Source organism: Crocodylus siamensis, chromosome 3, assembly GCF_052110815.1.
Source record: "Crocodylus siamensis isolate JL-2025a chromosome 3, ASM5211081v1, whole genome shotgun sequence".
Classification (NCBI taxonomy): Eukaryota; Metazoa; Chordata; order Crocodylia; family Crocodylidae; genus Crocodylus; species Crocodylus siamensis.
In genome coordinates, this window is record NC_143397.1 from 14603085 (window position 1) to 14629724 (window position 26640).

Here is a 26640-nt window from a genome sequence, read left to right on the forward strand (position 1 = left end):
ATTCAGACATCTCATTCATTATTGTATGAGCTACCATTTCTTTGGGCAGAGTTATATCTGTATGCTTAGTCACCAATAACACTCATTAATCCATCAAGCTAAAACATAGGGAATAAGTGAGCGGTCCTAATACACAAATTCTTCTTTGCATTATCCCCATTTAATCTCTACACATTTGGCACTTAGGACCTGCCATACAAGGTCAGAACTCCATTTAGCCCAGTGCAAACCCCCGCTAGCAAACAGCTGGGGAATGACCTGGGTGTGCCACATGGCAAGCTCTGAAGCTCTCAATTCAGCCTAAAAGCTTCACCTCTCCAGCTTTACAGCTCCCAGGTCAGGAGGCTCCTGAGGAGTTGGGTGGATACACTGGCAGGAAACTGGGTCAGTTTCCAACCAAAACACACCACAGCTCCATCAGAAGTTCTTCAAAAAAAAAAATCTGAAACCATCTCCACAAAGGTTTTGAAAATTTAGCAGATGTTCAAATCCAAGAAAGAGGGGCGGGGGGGGGGGGGATATTTAACTAGAATTTTTGGACCAGCTCTAGTTTTATTTTCTACTCAATTACCAAAAATGTCCCAATGCAGCATGGTCTTTAACCCCACCGGGGATGGAGGTGAATGCACCTCCTCTCCTCCCAGCCTTTGTTGAAAGCAGGCAGAAATATAACATTTGCAAGTGGCTTAAAGAACTCAACACCAAACTTTGAAAGCCTGCACCTGATTTGCTCGTGAGACGTGACAACGCATAGCCAAGGCAAGGTGAACAGGGGAGGAACCCAACAGCTGCCACCGAATTTTGGTTATACGGGAGCTTTTCAAATCCTAAATCACTTTTCCGTCTCACTCATTCTGGACTAGACAACCTACATTTGCTACAGAAAGATAAAAGCACGCACACACACACTTTGCATGACTATTACTAAAACCACATAAAAAACACCCTGCTTTGTATTGTTAAAGGTGCAAGCGACGTGGCGATACAGGCCATCGGATTAGCTGTCCAGGCCCTAAGTGGGGATGCTGAAAAGATACCGCTAAGGAAACTCAATGGGCAGTCAGGGAAGTTTAGTGGCTGCAAAGATTGCCAGACTAATTTTTCAGAGACCAGTGGTTGGAAGCAGTTCAGGCTGCAGGTCAGGGACAGTTCGGGTCAGGGAAAGTGAGCAGACGCCGAGGCCCAGCTGCTACCACTGCCTCTCCCCACAGCAGCACAGGGGAAGGTGCCCACAGCCAAAGCTCCCCATCGACAGGCTGGACCAAGTGGCTCTGTAGGTTGGATCCAACCCAGGGGCCACAGGTTGCCAACCCCAGGCATAGACAGTGTGGTCTGTTTGTGCAAGCAGGCATGTAGAAGCACCCGCGCTTACAGGAAGACGCTGCTACAACTACCACGCGTGTTGTGGAAGAGGAAAGGCAACGGACAGTTTTCCCCACAGACTCCACAACCAAATGCAAATTTCAAAGGGAGCTCTCCAGACTTCCTTTCGTGCACCGTGAGGTTTAAAGGAAGCAGAGAAACAGGTTAAGCACTAGTCATAGTCTGCCCTCAGATATACTTCTACAACCCTACTGAAACCACAGGGGCTTAAAAAGGATTTCAGAGAAGAATTTTGCTCCAGTATGAACTTTTCTGCCATTTTAGGAGGGTCTGCAGCTCTATCACCATCTACTGCAGCCAACAATGAAGTGTCCTTGATACAGACCTGTTTTGTGAGGAGCTAGTTAGAGCAACAGTATTTTACATTTTGATGATTTTCACTTCAGTGCTCATGCAACTGCAGCTAATAACAAAAAGTGATTTGGTGGAGCGATTGTAATAAAGCGGGCCTCTGAAGCGAGTTGCTACAAAGGCTGTCAGCCTTCAGAAGATACAGATGATTAAAAGACAGACATAACAAGCTCTTTTGATGCAAGGGGTTCATCTTTAACTATAATTTATTTAAAAACTAATAAGGAAAAGGCTGCATCAAATGCTAAACAGAGTGCTGCTCTTTTTTTTTTCTTTTCCTCTATATTAAAAAAAATCAGGGGAACCATCTAATTTGGGGGTCAGTTCGAGTTGTTTGCATCAGTTTCATGTGCTGCATCACACACCCATAATTTCAGTTTTTCTAGTGGAACAAGTGTAGGTACTTGCAGTCCTCTGCCCACCCTCACCCAGCAAACTGGCTTCCACTTCACTCCATCACTCCTGGAATCTGTTAAGTGAAAAGGTGCAATGGAAGTTTCTTCATTGGATGAATTTTTTCAATTTTGAATGAACTAACTGAGAGTAAAACTACCAAGAAAGCTTGTTCTGCTCTTCCAGTTGATGAAAAAGCATGGGGGAAGAGGAGATCAACTAATTCCAAAAACCATGGAAGACATGAACCAGATTTTCCACACCATTCAGACAACCAGAGATACAGATAGTTTCATGATTTTTCCAAAGGAGGTAGGCAAGTTAGCTATCCAAATACCTTTGCAAATCTAGCCAGAGGGACCAGAAATTGCAGTTAATTAACTGTAATTAGTTAACTACAGTTAAAAGAACTACTGTTTAAAGAATTAAAAACATGGTTCAAGAAAGAAGTGCATCCATCTCACACACACACAATTTAATTAACTCCCAATAGCCATCCAACTTGAAAGGTCACAAACAAGTCATCTGGCAAATACCAAACGCCAGACTAACCATTTCCAGATACAATAAAAGAATGTAAAACTTATGAATCTGAGTAACTGTTTACAAAATGGGTGACACCTGGCTGGACGGCAGCACCATGCAGAAGGATCTGGGAGTCCTGGTAGATCACAGACAATACAAGTCTGCAGCGGAACGCAGCTCAAAAAGGAAAAAGCAGTCTTGGGACTCATCAGTAAAAGCAGTAAGTGCAAGACATAGGAGGAGATAGTGCCTCTTTACTCAGCACTGGTTAGGCCTCATCTGGAGTTGTTTTTGCAGTTCTGGACTCCACATAAAAAACCAAAAGAAAAAAACCAAGACAGAGAAATCAGGAGAGGGTCCAGAGGCAGGAAACAAGGATAAAAGGCTTGGAAAGCAAGTCAGGGCAAAGGATCTAGGCCTGTTCAGCTTGCAGAAAAGGCACTTAAGGGACATGATAGCAGTCTTCAAATATTTGAAGGGTTTCCATAAAGAAGAGGGAGAGCACCTTTTCTCTCTTGCTGCAAAGAGGAAGATGCAGGCCAATATCTTGAGGTTGCAGCAAAGTACATTTAAATTGGATATCTGGAAAAAACCTTCTTCACTGTAAGACTAGTGAGACAGTGGAAAAGGCTGCTCAGGGAAGTTGTGACCAGGGGATGATCTGGGTGTAGCTATGCCTGTGCTCTCCTAGGGGTATTTCCCATGCTTCTGGGCTTTGCTGGTTGCCCCCACCCAGCATTTCTGCTACACGTCAGGGTATTTAAGCCCCCCTCAGGTACTGGGTATTGGCTGAAACCAAGGCTGGGGATGGACTGGGGTGTGCCAGTGCTCCTGCAGGGATCAAAGCTGGAGGTTCCTGGCTAGAGGGTCTTGCCCCTCTGCTCAGGGTCAGATCAAATCAACTCATTTGGGGTCAAGAAGGATTTTTACCCCATTGTCAGACTGGAACAGACTGTGGGGAGATTTGCCTTCTTCTGTGGTGGGAGTTGTGATCCTATCTGGGATCTCTAGAGCAGGGGTTCTCAACCCCTGGGCTGCGGCAGGTCGGCCTCTGGTCCACAGCTCGGTTGGCTGCCAGACTGGAAGTGTCCATGGACCAGCAAACCACAGCCCCCCAGAGCTGGGTGGAGAGGCCACGGCTCCTTCCGCAGGGCCAACAGCAGCACAGGGTTTGACCCACCTCCCCCCCCCCGGCCAGGGGTGGGGGTATCCTTACCAGTCTTCTGGCCACGATCGGCTGTGACTGCCGGGCCACAGTTTGTCAGGCCGTGGCATTAGAAAACAAACCAAAACTTTGGGAGCCCCCGCTCTAGGGTATACACCAACAACCTTCCAGAGAAGCAGGACACTTGGCCGCTGTGGTTTTCCCAATTTACCTGTGCCAGGTTAGGGTATCGTGTCTTGTGCTGCATCAGGGTTGACAACAGTTTTATGAAGAGTTCAGATTCCGGATTTCTATGGGAAGATTTGGATAGGGATGATCCTGCCTCAGGCAGGGGGTTAGACTAGATGACCTTGGAGGTCCCTTCCAGCACTACTTCTCTATGACTTCTGTGGAAAGAATGTAAAACTTAAGAATCTGAATAAAAGCTTACAGTGGTAGTGTGAAGTTGATATACTGACAAATCAACATTGGTTGGTTATACCAACCAAGGAAAATGAACCTCTTAACGGGGAGAAGGGGGAAGGAGGGAAGTGTGAATGCAAAACCAAATTAGTCATGCACTTGTGCTTGTTGATTCAAGTCACTTTGGCTTAAGTCAATCCACTCTGCATTTTAGTACGTTACAAGATCATTAATGGATTGCAAGCGTTTAGGAGCAAAGACTTTCATATAGGTATACAGTGATAAGCATGATAAAAGCAAGAACTCTAGGTGCCAACAACGCAAAGCAAGACCAAGTATGTTTAGGGTGAAGGTCCGAGTTAACTTAGACCATGCTAACAGCACTTAAAATGTAAGGATCTGCACATCAAAACACATTAACTCATGCTAAGTGCTCTCCAAGTGTCCAAGTTACACCACTTGGGGTGAGGGTTAACTCTGGGCCACACTCGCTTGCTTATGTTCAGGTAACTTCAGCCTGCTCCATGGAGAAAAAACCCCACAAAAAACAAAAGCTATTTTCAGTCCTCCAGCATCGCAGGACGCATCACTCCCAGCTTCCTCCCCAGAACCCAGCCTAGGGATAGAGCCCAGGTGATCTGGCTCACAGCTATATCCCCGCTTACCAGCCCTCTAGCAGCAAGTCAGATCTATGCATGCAAGAAATAGTATTAGACTCTTAATATGCAACTGCTCACAGGTTGTTCCAACTTTAACACTACTTAGACAATACTAAATCTGTTGAAGGCTAAGTCTAATGTGTAACCTCACCCTTACATGCAGTTACAGGCAGTCCTCCGACTTATGACGATCAACTCCTGAAAACCGCATCTTAAGTTGAAACGTTGCAATTCAGAACTGATTTTTCCATAGGAAACAGTGTTCTAAATGTGGAATTGGTTCCTGAGCCAAGGCCTGATACCCTGTTTTCACCAAAAACAACCCAGAATTTTGTACTCTATCTATTATAGATGAGTAGTATGGCTACATTAATGTAGCTATATTGTAAATAGCAATCACATTGATTTGGAAGGACTTCTTTGGAGGCGAGACTTTTCTGGACTTTTTGAAGGGTTCGTGGCTGCAGGTTTTTCTGGAGTCTTGGACTTTCTCACAGAAAATGTCCAAGGAAGTTTGGACAGATGTTCTCCGGGGAGGTGGGTGACACAGCGAATTTGTTCACTGGTGTGGCGCCCAATCCAGTTGAAACTGACGTTAAAAAGTCGAAACTGAAATTTAACAAATTGACACAGAGTGCGAAGCGTTGTAAGTTGAGGACTGCCTGCATTTCCTCCATTCCCCAGCCCAACAAGGTCCTAGACTGTTTCAAAAGCAGGTGTCTCCGGAAGCACGGCTTGCAGAGCCTGCAAATTCCTGAGCTCCAAGAGTGCAGGACTGCAGAGCGCCTGAGCTCAGAGAGAAGATTCAGTCTTTATTCACATCCTCAGGCTTTGTAGCACAGAATGCCCTAGGGAGGGGAATTAATTTAACTATAGTTAAAATAAAGTTAAAATATAACCTCAAAAACCCTTGGCTTCTGCTTCAGAGTCATGTTTTAAGAACTACCCCCCTGGGCAGTGCTTCTTCAGAGCCAGCCGCCTAGACCCCAGGGAATTGTCTTGCTTATTATGCACATATCAAATGAGGATCTCTTTAATGAGAAAGCAACCCACTCTCTTCAAAATTTAGCAAAAGGTATATTAGCCCTCAGTAGGGACTATGCAAATACATGTACTATGTTTCAGACCTCAACTATTTCTTCCTGGATTCCTTTTAGATTTCAAGTACTGCTGAAGTATTTTATTCCTCCCTCCCTCCAACTCCAAAGTACCTGGAGGGAGAGATGAATCATGGACGTTTTCACAAAAAGGGAAGTTTTCAGAAAGAAGCTGGACTGCAAAATTTAAGTTATTTGTATCCTATGGTGCTTATTTCTGATGCGTAGAAATAATTCAAGTGGCGCGCCCTGTAAGCTATATTTCTGTTTCTATAGCAGCAATATATTTCAGTTATTTTTGAAGACTTCTTAAAAAGGACAAGATATAGGGGTTGGTATTCAGCTGTCATCTGCAACAGAAGAAATGAGGACTGTCACAAGGAACTGCTAGTTCAAGCCAGAGTAAGGCATTTTAATTAAACAGGACTTAAACCTCACTGCCCACAGTTCTGAGACACACATGCATATCACAAATTTTTTGAGCAGAAAAAAAGCTTAGGTTATTTGAATCTCCTCCAGAACCTGAATACATTAAGTGAAATTTAATCAAGGGAGGGGACTTAAAAAAAATAAAAAATGCAAAGTCACTCTTCAGATCTGTTTGAGCATTTGTAAAATGATGTCTGCTTACACTACAGTATTCCCCCCTCACTAATTTTTCCAGTCTCTTGCTACTTCAAAGCTAATAATACTCCAGTCCTTCAGTAAGCAGTGGGCTACAAAGATCTGAGGCCAGATTCTCAACTCAGGGGGCACCTTTTCTAATACCCATTAAATGTAGTACCTCCAAATTAATGTGCATTAGGCTGCACTAATGTACCATAGCACACTTTCATGCTTCTTTAGTGATGCTTAATGAGCAGTAGACTTTTTTTTTTTTTTTTTTACTGTGCATTAGCACAGTGTCAGTTTTTAAGTGATGTTTTAATGCATAATAAAATAATCTACTATGCATTAAAGCACAGGTGTAGACACACCCAATAAGAGCAAAGTCCAGAGCAAGTCCTTTACTCAGAACAAACTAGATTGGCAGTTGTATAGCAGAGATCAAAATCTTACTCTTCCCTCTTGCATCTGATGTCATCAGTATATAACCCTGGCAGGTACGGACATGTTAGGAGGAAGCTAAAGCCAAATCAGATTCATCACCCTAACGAACTTATCAAAAGCTATTCAGTAAAAATATCTTCACTAACCCCCTTGAACTGCTGAAATTGTAATGGCAAGCATGCTTAAGCAAAGTGTTCTTACTGAAGCAAGCAAGGAGGCAAAAGTACATTAGACCTTTAACTGGAAGTACCTTTTTGCCAAATCTCATTTGCATATTTTTTCTTTTAATTAGAAGAGCATATATACACTGTATTTGATAAGTGATTAGTTATGCATGATAAATATCCACATTTTTCAGTGGCAACTGGTAAGCCAATACATTGCAATGTTCCTTCTAGGAACAGCAGATCAAAAGGGCCAAATTAAGTGAGCATTTGCTCCAAGAAAGCAAGCAACTGCCAGTGGGTTGGTTGGCTGATATTCCAGCTTTGGTCTTGCACAGCATTATTAGCAGAAATGCTAAGATCAGCCAGGAGCTGGCAGGAGATGTACTGTACAGCACTGAAGAAGGATCAGATGTACAACATTGGAGCAGCCTGTTTTTTTTGTTTTTTTTTTTAAAGGGTGAAAGAGTACAACATTGGCTGGGATGGTTTAGTTAGGGGTGACCCTACCACAAGGATAGGCCTGAACTAGATGACCTTATGAGGTCCCTTCCAACCCTACTTTTCTGCTATAAAAAAAGTTACCTACATTAATGCAAACATGATAAAGTCTTGGACAGCATGCAAATAGTAGTAAATTTATCGTTATAAAATAAACCAAACACAAATATTTAAAGTGAAACCCAAAGAAATATAGCAGTTGACTTCTGTAGCTACTGACTTTATGGCAAATTCTTTCCTCCTCTTCCAAGGAGGGATTCACATAGCTGTACCTTGATGAGCCCAGCAGGCTCAGAACAAGACATCTATATCAAAAGACTCCTGGGTGCCATCTTCATGCAGCCACAATTTAAAGTGCACTGGAGGAGAGAGGTGGGAAAGAGGCTAAGGGGGGTAGGGGGGTGAAGTTTCTTTGCAGCCCCTTTCATTTAGGTCGCCCACCACTGCATTGCCTCTGGGACCGCTGCACTAAGCACCTGCTTCCTATGCTACCCTACTGACCTCCACCTTCCTTCACATCCTGCAGTTGCCTTTCCATTGTTTGCCTGCAGAATGGTTGGGGAATAGCAACTCCACTATGGAGTCAAAGAAAGACCACAGAACATAGGCCTGCATTTAAACAGCGTCCTGACTTGGGACCCCCAGAGCCACAAAAGAACTGTTTTGCCCACAGCTATTGTGGAGCATGGGCAGAGCTCAGACTCAAATCCGTTCCCCTCCCCACCTTGTGAAGAGTATTACTTACTTTAAAACACCTTAAGGCCTGGTCTACCTCCTTTATCATCACTATAACTGCACCTACCTTAGTTGGGCATGCATTGACCACTTTTTAGCCTTCTTCCCCAGAGACCGTAGCAGCACCAGCATAAACTCATGTCTAACCCTCAGAAAAGGTGCAGCGGAAGAGAACGGATCTTCAGTGATCTAAATGACCCCTAATAACAACTCTGGCCTCGGGTGAGCAAGATGGCTAGACATACGTCAAATTTAGCATGCAAGCAGTTTTACTAACTTTGAAGCTACACTCAAGCGTGGTATTTAATGCAAAGTATAAGCAACTTATTGAATCAAGGTTTTTTAAACAACTGTCATCTCAATTGTTTCATCTCACCATCCCATCAGACACTGCTCCCAGTCTTCCTTCCATACCCGTCTTGCATTCATAATTGTACACTCGTAACAAGTTTACATGATTTTGTGGCATCTGTTTAAGTTGCAGAACTGCTGAGATAAGACAGCTCTCTTTCATTTGTCACTTTTTAAAACATGGATTTTTGATGCCTGTCATTTTACATGCAGCATTTCTTGAGACAGCTGAAAAGTAAACATGGGGCTATAGGCAATTACCATGATCATGTTTGTTATTTCGTCCCCTACAGAGGTACTTCATTGTCACCAAACAACTGGGAGAACAAGAAAGTTCTGCCGCTGCAGTAGACAGCCAGCACCAGAATGAAGAACGAACTCCAGATCATCCAATCTTTCCTGCAATCACTGTAACGAAAAAACACTGACAACCCAACTAACAAGAAGTTGAGTTGAAAACTTAAAGGAAAGTTATCTGTGGCACTACCCGCATACAGACTCCTTCAGTGCTCAGGTCCCAAGGCAAAGCAGCCTGGTTTAAAATTCCTGTCTAGAAAGACCAGGGTGCTGCAGTGACCCAAGGGCCGGCAACAAGCATGTGAAGAGCTCATGCACAGACTGCACAGTGAGACCTCCATCCTGAGACACACCCAACAATCACAGTAGCTATAATAGCAGCTGTGTTTGTTCTCACCTGATTCTGGTAGAGGGAGACCCAAGAAGAAAGTAACTTTGCTCCAGCTCTCAAACTTTTTGCACAGCCTTGTGTAAGGTCTCATCAGTATTTGTTCCCATGATCAGCTGAAGTATGGAGGCAACAACAACATGAGAGGTACCAAGAGTCACTGCCTCACTGAACACAGGCCATTAAGAAGACAGCACGGCTAACTGGGATCCCCAGTTAACTTTGTGGTATGTGGCACATGTGAAACACTCAGGGACATGGCTGAACTAGCTTCCCAATTCTTATCAGCAGCACCCATCTTTTTGAAGGAGAGAGCAGAACCAAATATAAGGTGAGCTCACCAATGTTACACATTTCCAATTTTATATTGAAGACAATATTACTGCACACTGTACAGGCTCCTTTCCAGCTCCAGAGCTACTGAGAAAACTGCAAGAGTTCAGTTGAAATCAGAATGCCTCCTACTTAAAAGCTATTAAATACATTAGTCTTGAACAGGAACAAGGCTTGCCCCCAGAGGTTGGTGGGGCATGGCAACCGCCCACAGGCAGCAAGCAGGGAGCTCGCGCAGGCAGCTGGAGCGGTGTCACCAGCAGGGCAGGAGGGGAGGGTGGCAAGTGTCACCCAGTGCAGAGTTGCAGCCTGCCAGGGGCTGGGGAAGAGCAGGAAAAGGGCAAGTCAGTAGGATGTGCCGTGTGCATGCACATGACTGCCAGGCAGCCTGGAGAGCAGCTCCTCGCAGGTAAGTCTAGCAACATGCAGAGGGAGGTGGGGGAACTGAGGCCCCCATAGTGAGAGGGAGGGAGTTGGACAGGGCAGGGGCAGCTGCCCAGCCCAGGCAGTGCATGGGGCTTGGGGCCATGGGCAGCCTCAGGCCCTGGATGGGGCAACAGGCAGCTTGTCCAGGTGGGGCTCCCCACCGCTGAATGCACTCCTGGAGCACATGGGAGGGCACATGCCCCCCACGTTTGTACATGGATTGGGGTGTCAGCTGCCTGCTGCCAGCTTGGGCTCCCCATCTTGCTGCCCTCTCGACAGGACCTCCATGGTGCAGAGGGCGAGACACAGCAGACAGCAGAGCAAAGAAGCTCAGTGCTGCCACTGGGAGCCCCATGCCACTATGGTGAGGTGCCCCTTGCCCGCCTGGTGGCGAAGGGCGCTACTGTATGCTGTTGCCCCCATTGCTGCTGGGTAGGGGAGTTTGGTGCTGCTGCTGCTGCTGCTGTGAGCTCTGCACTGCCATGGTGTCACGAGCTTCCCTGCCTAGCCCCGCTCTGCCCTGCAGCGCCATGTCCTGCCCTTTCAGCCACAAAGATCCTGGGGGGAGGGCAGCAGGGCAGGGAGCCTGAGCCAGCAGCCCTCCCCACAGCAACAGGCTCCACTCCAGCCGTGCCACCCATGGGGGAGTGGGGAACAAGGCTGCACCCCGTCACAGCAGCTGCTGTCTTCTTTGGGTGGCAGCCAGGACTTGGGGGCAGCTGTAGGGAGCAGGGGGCTGCAGACCTGGGTCCCTGGCAGCTGTAGGTGGGGATTGAGGCACCAGCATGGGCAGGGCACCAACATATCGGGGCTGCTCAGAGCCACAAAGCAGTGTGTCGGTGAGCAAAGGGGGCAAGGAGAGCTCTGATTTTCCACGATAAGAAATGCTACCCCCTCGCCAAAAAAGAAGCCACAAACCAACATTTATAGGTATTTTAAATTTATTTTATTATAGCGAGGCACTGGTAGGCTTCCAAATTGCTTTAAAAATTGTAACGCTATCAATAAAATATTGTGTTCAACAATCCACACAACTCCCAGTCTTATGACCCCTGCCACCCCCAGCGCTCCTTCCTGCCCATGGCAGAGGGTCGGACTCAATGATCTGTCCAGGTCCCTTCCGACTCATTGATTCTATGATTGGTACACAAGTACACAGTGGTGTTTCATTTTAAATCATGGAAAAAAAACAAACATGGATTTGGGGGGGATTTTAGGTGGAGAATTTGCAATTTTGAATCAGAGATGTTGCAATTTTAACAAAAGAGAAAACCAGGACCCTTGGTAATGAGTCATCCAGTCTCAGCATACAGAATCTCAGTGTTAGATAGCGAGTGACAGAACTGCTCCTCAGACTGAAGATCAGCTGCATGCCTTGAACAACTGGACATACTTGAACCAAATGAGAAAAAAAAAGTCATTTGCTTTATTGCGGGCACCCAATGTCCATTTAAAGTGCATTCAATCAGGGTTATTTTCCATCATTCAGTGCTTACGCCATCCATCCACACAACTCCCGGTCTTGCTAATGACAATAAAACCTTTACCTTATAGGGGAAACAACTCCAACTTTTGTCCTCCTGTAGCTTGTGCAATAGACTCCTGTACCTTGTGCCCAGACCGAGGGGCAAAGTCTACAGATTGCCAACTGTAGTTTTTGCCCACCTGACTGCTAGGCTCCAGACACCCAGCAGAGACAAAACATTTAGAAAGCAGGAGTCAGCTGCTGCTAGCTCTGCACGCACAGGCAACCGGTGCCTCCAGGCTCTGGGGCAGGGGATGACCAGTAGAAGCCACTGGTGGCAGGGACAAAGCTGGCGAGCACCTGTAGGCAGGGACAGTCTTGTTGGGGGAGGGGGGGGGAAGCACATGCCCCCTGTAACTCCCCTACCAGTAGCCCATGTCTACACGAGTCCCAAGCTGACCACTTTGCAGCTGCTGGTCTCCATCCTAAATTAGACCTGTCTTCTTCACTCGATTCACCCAGAGTAGGAAAAATCAGCAGAGAGTGTAAATTGGTTGCAACAAGATATTTCACAGCATCCTCACACAGATGTTCAGTATAAAGCAATTCCCACTCAAAACACAGGAACTAAGACTGGATGTATACCCCAGACAACACACTCGCCTTTCTGTTGTTTCCACACTCCTGATTTACAGTTTAGTTCATCATTTTGGGCTTGATCATAATAAAACACCATGTATTTTGTTAATCAAATTTATGATAAATATACAATACATATATTATATAATGCATATAATAAAATACCAAGTATTTTATTATCTCCTACTTCAGGACAATTAGAGTCGAGTGGCCTCAGGAACTCATTAGTATCAAATCATGTAACAGACCAACAAGGACAAGAGACCAATAAGAACAAAAAAAAAGGAAAGACTCTAAGACGTCTGTCAGCAATCGTGTAAGCTGCACTCCTGCAGTTTCTTTTGTCTTGGTTTAAACAGTAGAAGGATAGGCTCAAGGGGAGATGGCATCATGGTTGTGTTGAAGCAATACAGCATATCAGATCAATAGAGCTTTTAGCAAGACACAAATGTATTGATTTTAGCAACTACTACTAGTTGGCTTCCTTTCCGCTAGACCTTTACCCAGCAGCAACCTTTGCATTCCCTGAATGAGGTGACCCTTGTGGTCCTACTGCTTCTGCATTTTACCAGTTGCTAAAGTGCATCCCTTTTCCCCCCATGACTACCAGGCAGCTAATTTCTACAGGAGTAACACTGACTCAGTAGAGGGCATGAGGAGGTGTAGACCTACTGAACTAAACCCAGGAGTGCTCCAAGTACGAGCCATCTCTCCAACTGTTAAAGTAGGTAACATTTAAGACAGCACTAGAAAGCAGGGCTGCTCTCAAAAGCGGTACCATCAAGTGTGCAAAAGTGATATGAAGCTGTTCCACAAAAACATAGCAAGCTGGGAGTGGCGCACAGAATCCCGCCTGATGGGGGCGGGGAAGCATCGGGCACTGGGCGCAGCTCACCATGAAGCAGCTGTGACCCAGAGGAAGAAGGAAGCAAAGCGAGAAAGAAGAAAGCAGCATACTGGAAATCTGGACTCCAGCTTAGGCAACACCTGGATCTGTAAAACTTGTTACAAGCCGCATTGCTCTTGAAATGGGCTTGCCAGCTACAAACAGATTCATCAGCCATCTGACTAGATTTTGTACATGTACACCATGATCCAGAGGATCGGCGGCTGCCTACTATTCATACACATGAACTGCATCCAACGCGAGTACTACAAGCATGCTGGTCTTAGCTCAGCATGCCACTCACCATCCTGATAATACTACTGGACCTGTTCATCACAATGGCCCCAGAGAGTTTTTCTGCTTACAACAGCTCCCAAGTTGGAAAACCAATTCTGAAGGAATGATTTGAAAGACAGCAGAGAAGACAAAATTACCTCGCTGTGCATCACTTAACTACAACATCTGTGGGGGCCAGCAGGGGAGATCATGCTCAGGGGCAATCAGCAAGGGTTCATCAAAGGCAGGTCCTGCCTGACCAACCTGGTTGTCTTTTATGACCAGGTAACTAAATCCTTGGATGGTGTTGCCATGGACGTAGTCTTTCCAGACTTTAAGAAGGTGTTTGACATTGTCTCTCACCCCAATCTCATCAATAAATTAAGCGACTGTGGCATTGATGCCTGCACAGTTGGATGGGTAAAAAAAATTGGCTGATGGGGCGCACCCGGAGAGTAGTGGTGGACGGGTCGTACTCAACCTGGCGAGATGGGAGCAGTGGGGTCCCCCAGGGCTCGGTCCTTGGGCCTGCACTGTTTAACATCTTCATCAGAGACTTGGACGAGGGGGTGGAAAGCAGGCTGTCCAAGTCTGCTGATGACACTAAGATGCAGGGCAAGGTGGGCACACTTGAAGGGAGAGAGAAGGTGCAAACAGATTTAGACAGACCCCAAAAGTGGGCAGATGAGAATAGGATGGGGTTCAACATAGACAAATGCCAGGTGCTGCACCTTGGGAGAAGGAACCCACAGCATACACACAGGCTGGGGAGTTCCCTCCTTGAAAGCAGAGGCAGAAAGGGATCTTGGAGTCATCACTGACTCCAAGACGAACATGAGCCGCCAATGCCAGACCGCAGCCAACCATACCTTGTCACACATCCAAAGATGCATCTCAAGCCGGTCCAGAGAGGCGATACTCCCCCTCTATGCAACTCTGGTCAGGCCACACTTCAGAAGGGCTGTGGCCAGCCTGGAGAGGGTTCAAAGGAGGGCCACCCGTCTGGCAAGAGGCCAGCAGGACAGGCCCTACAAGGAGAGACTGAGGGACCTGAACCTGTTTAGTCTCGGCAAGACGAGGTGGAGGGGGGACCTGGTGGCTGCCTACAAACTCATCAGGGGAGACCAACAGCAAATAGGTAGAGCCCTTTTCTCCCCAGCACCACCTGGGGTGACGAGGAACAATGGTAATAAGCTGATGGAGAATAGGTTGAGGTTAGAGATCAGGAGGTAATATTTTAGGATCGGGGTGGCCAGAATCTGGAACCAACTTCCTAGGGAAGTGGTCCTCGCCCCTACCTTGGGCAAATTCAAGAGGAGGTTGGATGATCACCTGTCTGGGGTCTTGTGAACCCAGCATTCATTCCTGCCTGTGGCAGGGGATCAGGCTAGCTGATATGTTCAGGTCCCTCCTGACCCTAGCTACTATGAAACATGAACAAGGTGGTACTGAGGCATCCTACATAGCACAATGCTGTGTGGTAGAGAGATACCCATGCTAGTTTAGATACTGAAAACAGTACAGCTATGTCACTATGGGACTTGACCCCAGGTAATATACCCCACTCCTCAACTGAGCCAATTACCCCAAGCAAAAGCACCACACAAGCACTGCCATCCAACTTTCAGTACCTCCCAGAAGCGCTGCATTGTGCCGGGCAGAAATACCCTATGCCACTGGTACTCAACATTTTTGGCTCAGTGGGACAGATGAGAGGTATGGGGCCCATCTGTGGGTATGCATCAGGATCAGGCTCCAAGTGCTCTGTGGTGCTTGGATCCAGCTCCAAAGGCCCCCGCCACCACTCCCGCATACCTGGATCAGGCCCCATGCTGCCCTGCATGCCTGGCCTACTGTACAGGTCCAGTCTGCAGGGCTCCTCGTGAACCTGGGGGGGAGCAGTGCAGGCCAGATGACATGGTATGGGAGGGCTGGATCCGGCCCAGGGGCTGGGGGTCAAGCACCGCTGCCCTAGACACACACCTGCACACAGGGAGAACCTGGTCCATTCTACTGCTGTATTTCAGCCTCTCACTGGCTCAGCACACGGCTGTCGGCGAGATATCCGTCTCAGTTTGTCATTCACACATACCAGCTTTCACTACATTGAAGACTTGTATTTAAAAAAGCTATGAGAATGCCACACTGTGTGCATTTATATTGCATACAATGGCTGATAGGTGCATCATGTCATCACTTCCACGCATATACTATTCTGAAAAACAACTTTGGAAAGGCAAATCACACACTCAGCACATCCACGCATTCCTTTCAAAGTCTTTCCCACCTAACTAACTACAGTTGTTGCTTTAAAACAAGCCTGACCTGCTAATATAAGAAACTTTTGCTTTTTCCTTCTTTTTTTTTTTTTTTTTAAATAAACATTAGAAAGTTATGTGAAGCATTTTCCTCTAATTCATTGTGAAGGACCAATGTAGACAACCTGCTGAATACATCTTTGTTTCGCTCTGCATGGGTCAGCTATGAACTCCTTAAACCAGGCCACATCACTAGGAGTTTTTTGACCAGTCAGTAGTGCAGGACAGACCTCATGGGGACTGGCACAGATTAAACTAGGATCCAGAACACCAGCCCCTACTGGAACAATTGGATTAAGATGTTTTTATCTCAATATGGGACCAGCAGCTGACCTCATTCTTGTTGTGGGTTAAAGGAAAGTTGCAGACGAGGAACTGCTGAATAGAACAAGTCACGTACACAGCTAGCAACTAAAGGTACTGAGATCCACAACAAAACTAGCTTATGTTCTATTATGTGGGCTATCACATACCAGATTAGTTGCTGGATTTTTGCTACTGGTAGCTGAGACCAAGGATCAGAGCTGAACCACCCCAAAGACAAGTAACGTTTGCATCTACCATCTTAGTTCAGCTCTGTCTCCTTGTTTGGAGAAACGACCTACATGTGCATACTTCAGGCCCAGTGCAACCCAGCCGTAAGTTAAGGGACCCTACACTGGTGAATGTAACAGAATCAGGCCCTGTTTTTAATTGCTCAGTCTTCATAAATAAAAAATAAAAATAAAAATACATGTATTAAAAGACATTTGTGCTAAGAAAATTCTTTGTAAGCTCTTTAAATAGGCCATTAGAACCAAGTCAGCAGGGAAGCTACCAATTTTAAAATCACTAATTCTCATTAAGATTCTGTTGTTTTATAACAGTAAATAGCACGCTGACTTTTACTACAAGCTCAATCGCTTTAGAAGTGCCTCATCAAGTCAAAAAGGCTCTTCATGTCAGTGCTATCATCAGCATCTTTAACAGGATGGCAGTAATTTATCATCAACATTACAGAAGATTTTATAAACCTATTTTACATGCGATCAAAAGCATAAACTTATTAGGGAAGAAATTCCAATAAAGGTCTTAATTACACAATTATAGATAGCAATACCAAAGGACCAGTTAATTAAAAAATGTGCAGTGTCAAGTAAGTCAATGATAACATTATCTCACTACTGTGTCCTGTTCTGCAAGGAAGTTAAATCAATGCAGTTTGTATATTAGATTATCGTCCTCTGCTAATTGGGAATTTCTTACATCTCTTCCTTGCAGTCTGTTCAAGTTACCAAGTTATGCTTTCAGGCATGTTCAAGGAGTGCAGTTACAATAGTCAACACATTTGAAAGAAAGAGAAAAAGCTCTCTACAATTGGAGCCGTGACGCACCGAAGCTGAGTGTCCATAGTCCTTCACTGGTTCAAGGACTCAACTCTGGAAGTCCTTCCTTACACATAATAGTTTCACACAAGCCAAAAGGAAACTCGTGTGTGAACGTAGTTCATTGTACAAGACTCTGCCAATCATGGACCTATTTAGCACTGACAGGGCAATGACCAAAAAAAAAAAGTTAGTAAACCATGCTACAACAGATTTCCATAAAGCTTGGGACAATTCTAGGTGGCAATACCACGCAACAATCCATACAGTCAAACCATGGAAGTCAGAGAAAAAACAGTGCTGAAGAAGTACATAGAAAGAAAGAGGTCAAGTACCTGCTCAGGGCAGGATCACTACTAAAACCCACTAACACTCAGAGCCAAGTCTGGGCACAAATTCCTTGAAAGATGCGAATCCAGACTGGTGGCTGCTGAGCCACCACGCCGACTGGGATCAAAGCAAAATGCCAGCACTTTTACAGCCTTCCAGCAAAAGCTATTTGTAGTAGGTCAGCTGCATGCAGTTCTCCTATGCCTGTACCTCACATTATTTCAAATGAATCAGTTGGAAAGACCCTGGGGAAATATTCTTATTAAAAAGGTATAAATAAAGGCCCATAAACAAAGGCAGGATTCTCCATCTAAAACCATTTTTCATTCCATCTCACGCAGGCAAGTCTTCCGTTGCCATAGCCTGAATGAATGCAATGAACTTGGTAACATCTATAAAGCTTCCTCTTTTTTTTCCTTGTAAGCCCATCTATGCCCCTCATTTAAAAAAAAGAAGCATCCATCCTCCAAAAAACTCATGCCAACTCAACGTAATTTGGCTCTGCTCACTTCTTTGGAAAAGAAACTTTGTCGGATGTGAAGACACACTTCTCCATGTCTGAAAGGACGTTTACGGTAGGAAAGGATTTCTCAAAGCTCCCCAGAGCAGCACGCCCCTGCCCTTGGAGACAGTCCTATCCGTAGAAGTGCTCAGAGGTCCTCCAAGCATACAAGACTTCCCTTTCGTGAAATGGGAAGCAGCTTCCGACAATGAACAAGCATAAAAATGCAAGAGAAAACTGGACATATTTATTTCGTTAGCAGCTATATCCCTCCCAGCACTCCAGCGGGACTTGATGAACGTGTGAAAGAGCCAGGACAGATCACACGGGAGCGAGTCCCGTTTCCCCTGCAACCCATTTGCTGCAACATACGCTCTCGGGACACACCTGAGAAGTGTGCACGCCGATGTAGTCCCCACGCCCTCACAGCGTAAAGAACAGTGTGCGCCGTAGTGACCGGCAGGTATTACCATTGTCAGTACCTGCCGCAGGCCGAGATCCTGCCCTCCTAGAACAGGAGCAGTTTCTTTCTCCTCCGCTGCCCCAAATCAAACCAAAGTTGACGAAGCACGGACTAAGATCGGACTTAGCTTAGGAAAAGCAGCCTCTCTCTGTTCGTTACATCTTGCTTTAGTTAGCAACTTCCCCATGTCAATTAACAGTGGAGCGGGAAGGGGGGAGGAAAGGGACATTCTTCCCCCAGTGGATACTTGCTGGATCTCTAAAGACTACTCATGAGCAGTTTTCAGTGCTGAGTTTTCTTTGCTAATCACAGGCCTGCAGTGCGCACTGGACCCCAGGGAGTCTGCGTAACCGGAGCCGCTCGGCCAAGTGTCACGCTTAACACCGATCAACAACCGCGCCTGCACGACCTTCCGATTCCTACCCCCGGTAGCTCCCAGCACCTACAGCTCAGATTCCCAACCGGACAGGACGCCCGCCGAGGCAGAGGAACTTCACCGAGGGCTGGGAAGGAGGAGGAACAGGATGGGAGGCAGAAACCAAGATAATACAGTCGGGTGTGCTCTCCATTCCCCATCACCCGGCCTCCCAGGGTGAAGCCGCACTTGCTTGGTCTTCGTGTTGTTCTTGTTTGCTAAACGTTCAAGGCAACGCAAATAAACCCCCTCCCAAAAAAACAAAACCCCCGACCAGGAATATTAAACCTATGCCATCTCCGCTTGAAATCTGGGCTCTCGGAGTCCGAGAGGGAAGCACATCAGTGCCGTGGCCGGCTGGGAAACGAGGGAGAGCCACGCCAGAGGAGCCTGGTTTTCCTTTACTCCCACAGGGGAGCAGCGCAGCCCGCGCCGCCGATTTTAACCCTTTCACTTGACGTGGCTTTGACACAGCTGATAAGTTTCTGTGACCACGACGGATTCCTTTCGTGGTTTTGTGTGCGGCTCGGATCCCGCTAACGAGACCTGCGGGGTACGAACCCCACCCTTCCCGGGTACGGCCCACACGGGGCAGCGCCCGCGACCACCGGCACGCCTTCCGCGGAGGCTCGCCCTGAGGAAACCCTGGCGGTGCTGGCGCCGCGGTGCCCAGGGCGGGGCGGGGAGGCGGGCTGGAGGCAGGGAGGGTCACCTGGCTCCCGCAGGACCTAGCGCGGTTTCAAAGGCCCCGGGAGCGCGGCGGGGCCGGCCGCCGGCCGGGGGGGGAGGGGGCGGCGGCGGCGGAGACTCACCTGCGTGTAGAGCTCGCTCACCGACATGTCCGCCCGGCGCGGCGCGGGGCGGGGCGGGGCGGGGCGGGGGGGGGGCAGGTCAGGCGGGGCCCGCGGCTGCTGCTGGCGCCATGGCCTGGCCCGGCTCCGCTCCCGGCCACCCGGAGGCTTCTCGCCGCGACCTTCGCGAGGGATTTATACCCGGGAGGAGCTGGAGCTGGAGGTGGAGGTGGAGGAAAGCACCGCCCCGCCCCGCCCCCAGGCGCGCCCCGCCCCCCGCCCCGCCTCAGTCTTCGGGCCTGTGAAATGGATCCACACGCGTTTTGGCCAAACCACTTCCCCGGTGAGCAACAGCTGGAGATGCCACCTCCACCACCCCCGTGGACGTGGGGACACAGAGTCTCGGGCAGGGTCAGTCCAGCTCCAGGACCGAGGCAGCTCCCAGGCCCGGGCTGTGTCCGTGTTACCCTGCGGCACCTCTCTCGGGCCTTTTCCCAGCTCTCCTGGGACCCAGGACCGGGGAGCGAAGGACCAGGAACGTTCCTCCGATACGTACAAGAAACAGTGCAGGGCGCCTGTCGGGTGCCCGGACGGTGTCGGCCCTGCAGCCCGGCTGATCTCCAGGACGGGTCGTTCCTCTGGCTCGACGTGAAATCGGAAAAGAGGACAGTCCTTGTTCTTTCAGTCCAGCACAGTGGTTTTCACTCGTCTTTCTCTTCATTTGCAGACCCCTCAGGAAGTTTGAAGGGAATGTCAAACGCAGGTGCGGAGCCTTTCAATCGTAAGTGTGGGTATCCACGCGCTTTTTGATCATCGCTATCTTTTGTGGACCCCTTAGACATGGTCTGTGCACCCCCCGGGGGTCTCTGGATTAAAAACCCACTGCTCTAGATTAGTGTCAGCAACAAAGCGATTGCCTTCCTCAGGTGGCAAAATACATTTTCACGGGTAGAGCTCAAAGTACTTTACCCCATTTTACAGATCAGGAAACCGAGGCATATCAATCAAGTAGTCTGCCTAGTGCCACCCAGCAGGTCAAAGACAGAGCCATGAATATAACCCAGGTCTCCAGGATCCCAGTCCAATACTTTCCCCATTAGACAGCACAGCTCTTCTTTCTTCTGAGACTCTCATAGTGTGTCACATAGTTAATGTGTGTAGCGTGTGCTGGGTCCTCAGAAGGAAGGTGCTATGGAAAGGTTAAAAAAAAAAGGATTATTAATTGTTATTGTTAGGAATCACGTCACGGTGCCTATAGCATGGGGGCACCAACCGTGGTGGCAAGGAGCTGGCTCACTGGAGGTCGTGCTCTGCCACAATACTTGACTATTTCATGGACTTTGGTGTATTTCCTGTAAACCACTTGGGATTATGCAGTTCGCCGCATGTCATCAGTATACAATGCTGGAGCTTAACAGAAACGCTGACAGTGTACAGTTCAATTGCCAATCTTTTCCCATAGCTCCTCATGCCCTGGCACCGTGCAAATATTCTCCTTTTTTGTCTTGCATCAGCACAACACCTCATTCTCCTTCCCTTCCCACAATTGCTGCCTCCCACCCGAGTGATATGTGGGGGCCAGTCACAGCAGGTTTGGTATTTGAGTTTGGAGGGGGCAGCTTTCATCCACACCAGGGCCACACCAAGGACAGCCTGTCTCTCCTACCACTGTGGCGTTATGCCCTGAATCAGCAGGTGCAGCCTGCAGGCTGGATCCCCACTGCAAAGGCTCCGGCAGAGGTAGAGCTGCATTAGTGGGAAAAACCAGTGTGAGAACTTTCAGTTTAAAGTGCTGTGAGAAGTTGATAGTCGGCAAATAAAGTTTGAGTGCAGCATCGCTCTGTGACTAGCTCCAGGAACATCCTCTCTCAAACACAGTCCATTTGGAGCTTTCTTGTGCCCTCTTCTGGGTAGCCTCAGTCTCTGCAGCAATCTTTATTTAGTAGCAGTTTCCAAGAGATGTATTAGTGGCTTGTATGCAATTGGCACTTCAATCTTCTGTATGTCTCACTTTGAAGTCTAGGATTTAAAGAGGCAGATCCGACACCAGGTGACACTCGGGGCCACCGGTACGTTCCTAGGAAGGGAGAGGCTGTCTCCAAGGGGTTTAAGCCAGGAGAGAGCTAGCTGCTGTAAGTCCCATACAGGGACTACAGAGGTGTCCAGTTGAAATAATAAATCATGACTGTTCAGTGGCTCTTCTACCTCCCTGCAGGCTCTACAACTGTAGAAGACCTTGTGCCTGTTTTCTGCCGATAGGCTCCCAGCAGACATCCTACCACTTTGTGAGTGAATCTGGACCACAATAACAGCCTGAGCAGAGAACTTGGTTGACGTCAGGGTATCTGTTCTCCATGGATTTGCCACTAAAGACATGATACTGTTGGGTTTCTTAATCACTGCCTCACAAACTTGATTCCACTCGGAATTAACCTGGACATTGTATTTGATTCCTGTACTGTAATTTTTGTAAGACCTTTAAGATTACTAGGCAAACATCTATCTACATATGTGAAACTGCCCTAGCTAAATTGGAATAAATTGCAGGGGTACCATCATGGGGAGGGGTTTCTGATGTAAGCCTAACTTGCTCTTGTTCTTTTATTCAGTTCTGTGATTCTATATCAAACATGGAAAACAAATAGGAAATACCAGTATCATAAGGAAAGAAACTGAAAATGAGAGCTGGGCACAGATAACGGCACAGATGCAAAGCACAGCAATTCACATGAAATATAGATTAGTGAATTTATTGCACTCATTTAAAACTTTAATTGTAAGTAAAACAAGACTCAGAAATTTGCTGGAAGTCCTGGCTTCTACAAAATTTTCTGGGAAAATTAAAATTTGTTTCCACTCTGGAAACAAACTTTTACACTTGATTTCCAGATGTCTGCTGAGAACATGGAGCCATCTCCCAAATGTTCGGGAAGGGCAAAGCAATGTCATTTTAGGACCATGCGTTCAAGATATCAAGCGCTGTTGGCCCAATAGCTTGCACCCAATGTAAAGTCTGCCAAGAGCATCCTGACTTCTGGTCGAGTCCATTTGAGCCATTGGCTGCAGGTCACTGAGCGCTAAGTTATAACCCCACTACCCTACTTGTTTCAACTGAATTTTGGCTGCTTATAGCTTCTCCAGTTTGTAGCTACCCCTAAGTGTCTGCTTTTAAGCCATGTAGCCCCACTCTTGTGAAACAGTTCTGTGCTTTCCTAGCCTTGGTGCTTGACTCTGTGCATCTGCCTGCTGCATTTCCACTTGACAAGGATGAGCAGCGTTACAGTGACAAGGTCCATACTGGAGGGTAAGCCTTGCAGTCTTCTAGCCAGCAACTAAAGTTGTCTTAGCTGACCCTGTAAAGCTACAAGTAAAACGTCTTTGAGGTATAGTAGCTGGTTTAGTAAGTGAAGCATCCTGCCACCAGCCAATTCAATCAGTGCTTCATAACTGACATTGGCTGTCTGCAGATTGCAGGTGGAGGTAAGTTGCTGAGGCTGGCACTGACCTTCATAGTCCTAAATAACCATTTGAGAGAACACCTCCGTGCCTGAGCTATCCTACTGCAGTGGGAGTTAATCAGAGCGTGCTCCTAGAGCCCTTTCATAGCAATGCACCTGTCTCTCACCTGCATCTGTTCCACAACAGCCTGGATTGGTTGGTGCTCTGGATATGCTGCAGGGCTTTTCTTCAAGGTCACAGGTGAAGAGGAAAACACTGTCCAAAGGATGCATTTCAGTGTGCGTGGGACGGTGATGAACTTATTTGCATTATGACTGAATTGGGGTTTTTTGGCTACACTTTATTGGATTTTTGTGGCAGGACTTTCAAGTAACAGTCCGAGCTGTTCAGGTGTCTTTTTTTGGTTATACTATTCTAAAGAAAATGCATTTTTTTAAATCATCAGTACCTAATAGCAGATACTGGAACTGCACGATTGCTGCACAACTTGCTAGGAAGCACATTTTATAACATGACCCTGACTCTCAAACAATATTGACTGTGAGGCAGAAGCGGCCTGATAAACATAATAATTAAATTAAGTTTTTCCAGGTGCAACAGAGATAGCTGTGCTGTGCATGTCAATGAATGTCTCTGAATTCTAAATCCGCATGTTCCCCCGAATTAAGCTATTGTCCGAGTTTCATTCTGGCAGCGCTATGTGTGCATATTATAATGGCACTGACATCATAAGAACTGGAAGTGAATATCAAAGATGATGTTAGGCTGTGTCCCACTCCTGCCTGCCTCTCGTGCTCATTCTTGCAGAGTTCTAGTTCTGCCCTAGAATTGAGGCAAACTAAAGATGGGACAAGGCCTGAAAAAGTCCTCTGAGATTTTGCAGTGGGGCCAGTACCTGGTGCATATGGCCTACAGGAAATTAAACAGCATCACTCTTGCATTATAAGCACGTTTAATAAAGATAGTAAATATTGCATTTGTGCACTTGACTTCAAGAAGCTCCTCCACCTCTGTATATGTGGGAGTTTAATTTCCAGGATATGTTTTCTAAAATTAAAACTCTACATCTGAATACCAAAATGTCTGCAAAATGAGGCCAATAAAAGAGGACTACTGAGAGAGCAGAGGGCCTATAAAACTAGAAATCAACCAAGAAATGGAAATATTAATATTTTTAAATCAACCAAGAAATGAAAATATTAATATTTTTTGCTTCACAGTGCCACAGCCATACATAGGGCTTTCCAAAACTAGGTAAGATAAATACAGTGCTGTGATGACCTTGGAATATAATGTAAGTACAGTTACAAATATGCTGCGGATGTGGAGGCTGCGAGTCAGAGAGGAACAGGGAAAAATCCCTGCTACTACCATGTTCACTCTCCTTTTCAGTGTCTGCTTTCTGCTTTCTGTGTAATGCAAACAACTGAGCAAGATGGGCTGACCCAGTAAATGGCATTTCTTATGTTCATATGAGTAAAATAAGAGCTGACTCAAGCCTCTTTCCAAAGTGTGATTTGTATCTCTTCAGAGGCTTCAAACAGTTGAACGAGAGCTGTTCTACATGTATCTATACTTCATGCTTCCCTGCTTAGCTTCTTTTGTGTGAAAAAGTTCAACTTGATCAACTTTCTTAATATACAAGTGTAAAATTAAAGTTAGAATTGGATTGTCTTCATCATCCCTTTTGGGCTTCATACCTTTATTTTACTTGCACCTGATAGCACTGATGTATAATGAGTAGTAGGAAATCCTTAGCACAAGCTCTTTATATGACTCAGCATGTGCTCAGACTTCAACAGCATCAATCCAGTTCGAGGATTCAGAATGAAAGAATACACAGCCGTGAACTCCTCCTAGACTCCTTGGCATTGGAGGCTGGGACACTTGTTACAGGAAACAATTTGCCTAAGATTTGCTAATAAATGCACTTCCTTAAACGAGCTAAATAAAGAGTGATGCAGTGATGATCTCAAAGAGCCAGCCTTCAACTCCTCCTGGACTATTAGGAGGTGATGTTTGTTCCATGGATCATTGGAAAAGAAAATTTCTGCAAGTTTTGCTGTAATGTCCTAGATTTAGCCAATGGTTGAGGCACTGGGCAGAATTAAAAGGCCCATTCCTCCACCACACATTTCTTCTAGCGATAAAATAATCAGCAAGTGACTCAAGGGCCGGGTCCAGACGAGCGAGGCATATGCCTGTTGCAGCATCTCAAAGCAGTTTGAGATGCCTCAAGAGGCAGGCTAAGAACAAAACCATGTTCCCTGTGCTTTATATTTGCAGCCCAAGCTCTAACTTTGATAGTGGGATATCCCAGTCTGAAAAAAAAAAGATGCTGGAAAAAAGCGGTGCAGGGTGCATTCCTGGAGCATGCCCAGAGTTAACCAGGGGCTCCTTCCTCCAAGGAGACACATTGCCACCCAGCCAGAGTGTCTTTGGCTGCCCCTGTGCCCTTGCTACCCCACCACACTGCCTCAGCATGCTGGGGCAAAAAGGTGAGGGGCAAAGCTGCAGCAATGGCTCAGACTCAGGCACTGTCCCAGGTAAGACTCTGTGTGTGGGGGTGGACAGGATAGCTCAGGAGGGGTGGGTCCCCAACACGGTGCTGTGACAGGAGTATCGCTATCGGAGCCTTTCTGGGAGTGACTCTGCCCTCCTGTAATGGGCCAACCACCTGCTTACTCGCCTGCCACACCTTGATCTTATTTGATTAATAGATTGTTGTAATCAGCAGGAGGCTGCCCATTTTATGCGCCCTGGTGACGGGACGCTACCTGCTCTGGGGCTCCTCACGGGCCCCTCCTGCTCCAGGGCTCCTCACTGGCCCCTAGCTCCGGGGCTGGGGCCAATGAACCCCACAAATACTGTGCCTTCTCCAGCGCCAGGAACTCCCATGCTACTGTGGAGTCCCTATGAGGCCTCCTCCAACCCCTAATAGCCTCACCCGGTCCTCCGGTCAAAACAGTGAACATAAGAACACAAAGCCCCTGGGCTACAACATAAAAGCTAGACCGTCCGGTCAAACAAGATTCACTCCCTACTAGAGAGAGGGAGGGAGGGCTCCCCAACCCCAGCAGCAACCGGCGAATGTTCACACCGCCGGAGTTCTCCCCTTCGTCTGTCCTAGCCGAGTTCCTACTCCCATGGCCACTGGAGAGGAACTGCTCTCCTGGCCTCCTGCCTGGGCTTAAGAAGGGCTAAGCCCTGCCTATTCCTGTCAGCTGATTTTACTGGTTACCCTGGCAACCAGCACCTGAGCAGCCCTGGTGCCTGGCAGCTGAGCCTCCCCCTTCCTGCCACTAGGGGTCTGTCCCAAGCCGTCTCCGCCTTCAGGCGCAGGGCACCCAAGTGTGCTGCAACAGGCGCACAGCCCCCCCGACAGCAGCAGGCATTGGGGTGCTCATGCCCACTCCTGGCAGAGACCCCCCATGGCTGCACATGGTGCAGGGTGCAAGATGTGAGCCCAGCCCACTGGCGTGCAACCTCAAACAACACCAGCCACTCTTGCT

At 47.2% G+C, this 26640-nt stretch overlaps 1 protein-coding gene across 2 annotated transcripts in view; it reads right to left on the reverse strand.

Moving 5' to 3' along the window:
* MYO5B (myosin VB) overlaps nt 1-19855 on the reverse strand; it is a 403624-nt gene extending 383769 nt beyond the window's left edge. For both annotated transcript variants that reach the window (XM_090037780.1, XM_090037781.1), the window contains exon 1: nt 19691-19855. In XM_090037780.1, the coding sequence (XP_089893906.1) occupies nt 19691-19717 (27 nt within the window). In that variant the 5' untranslated portion in view covers nt 19718-19855. The remainder of the gene's footprint in view (nt 1-19690) is intronic.
* Between the last annotated feature and the right edge of the window lie 6785 nt (nt 19856-26640).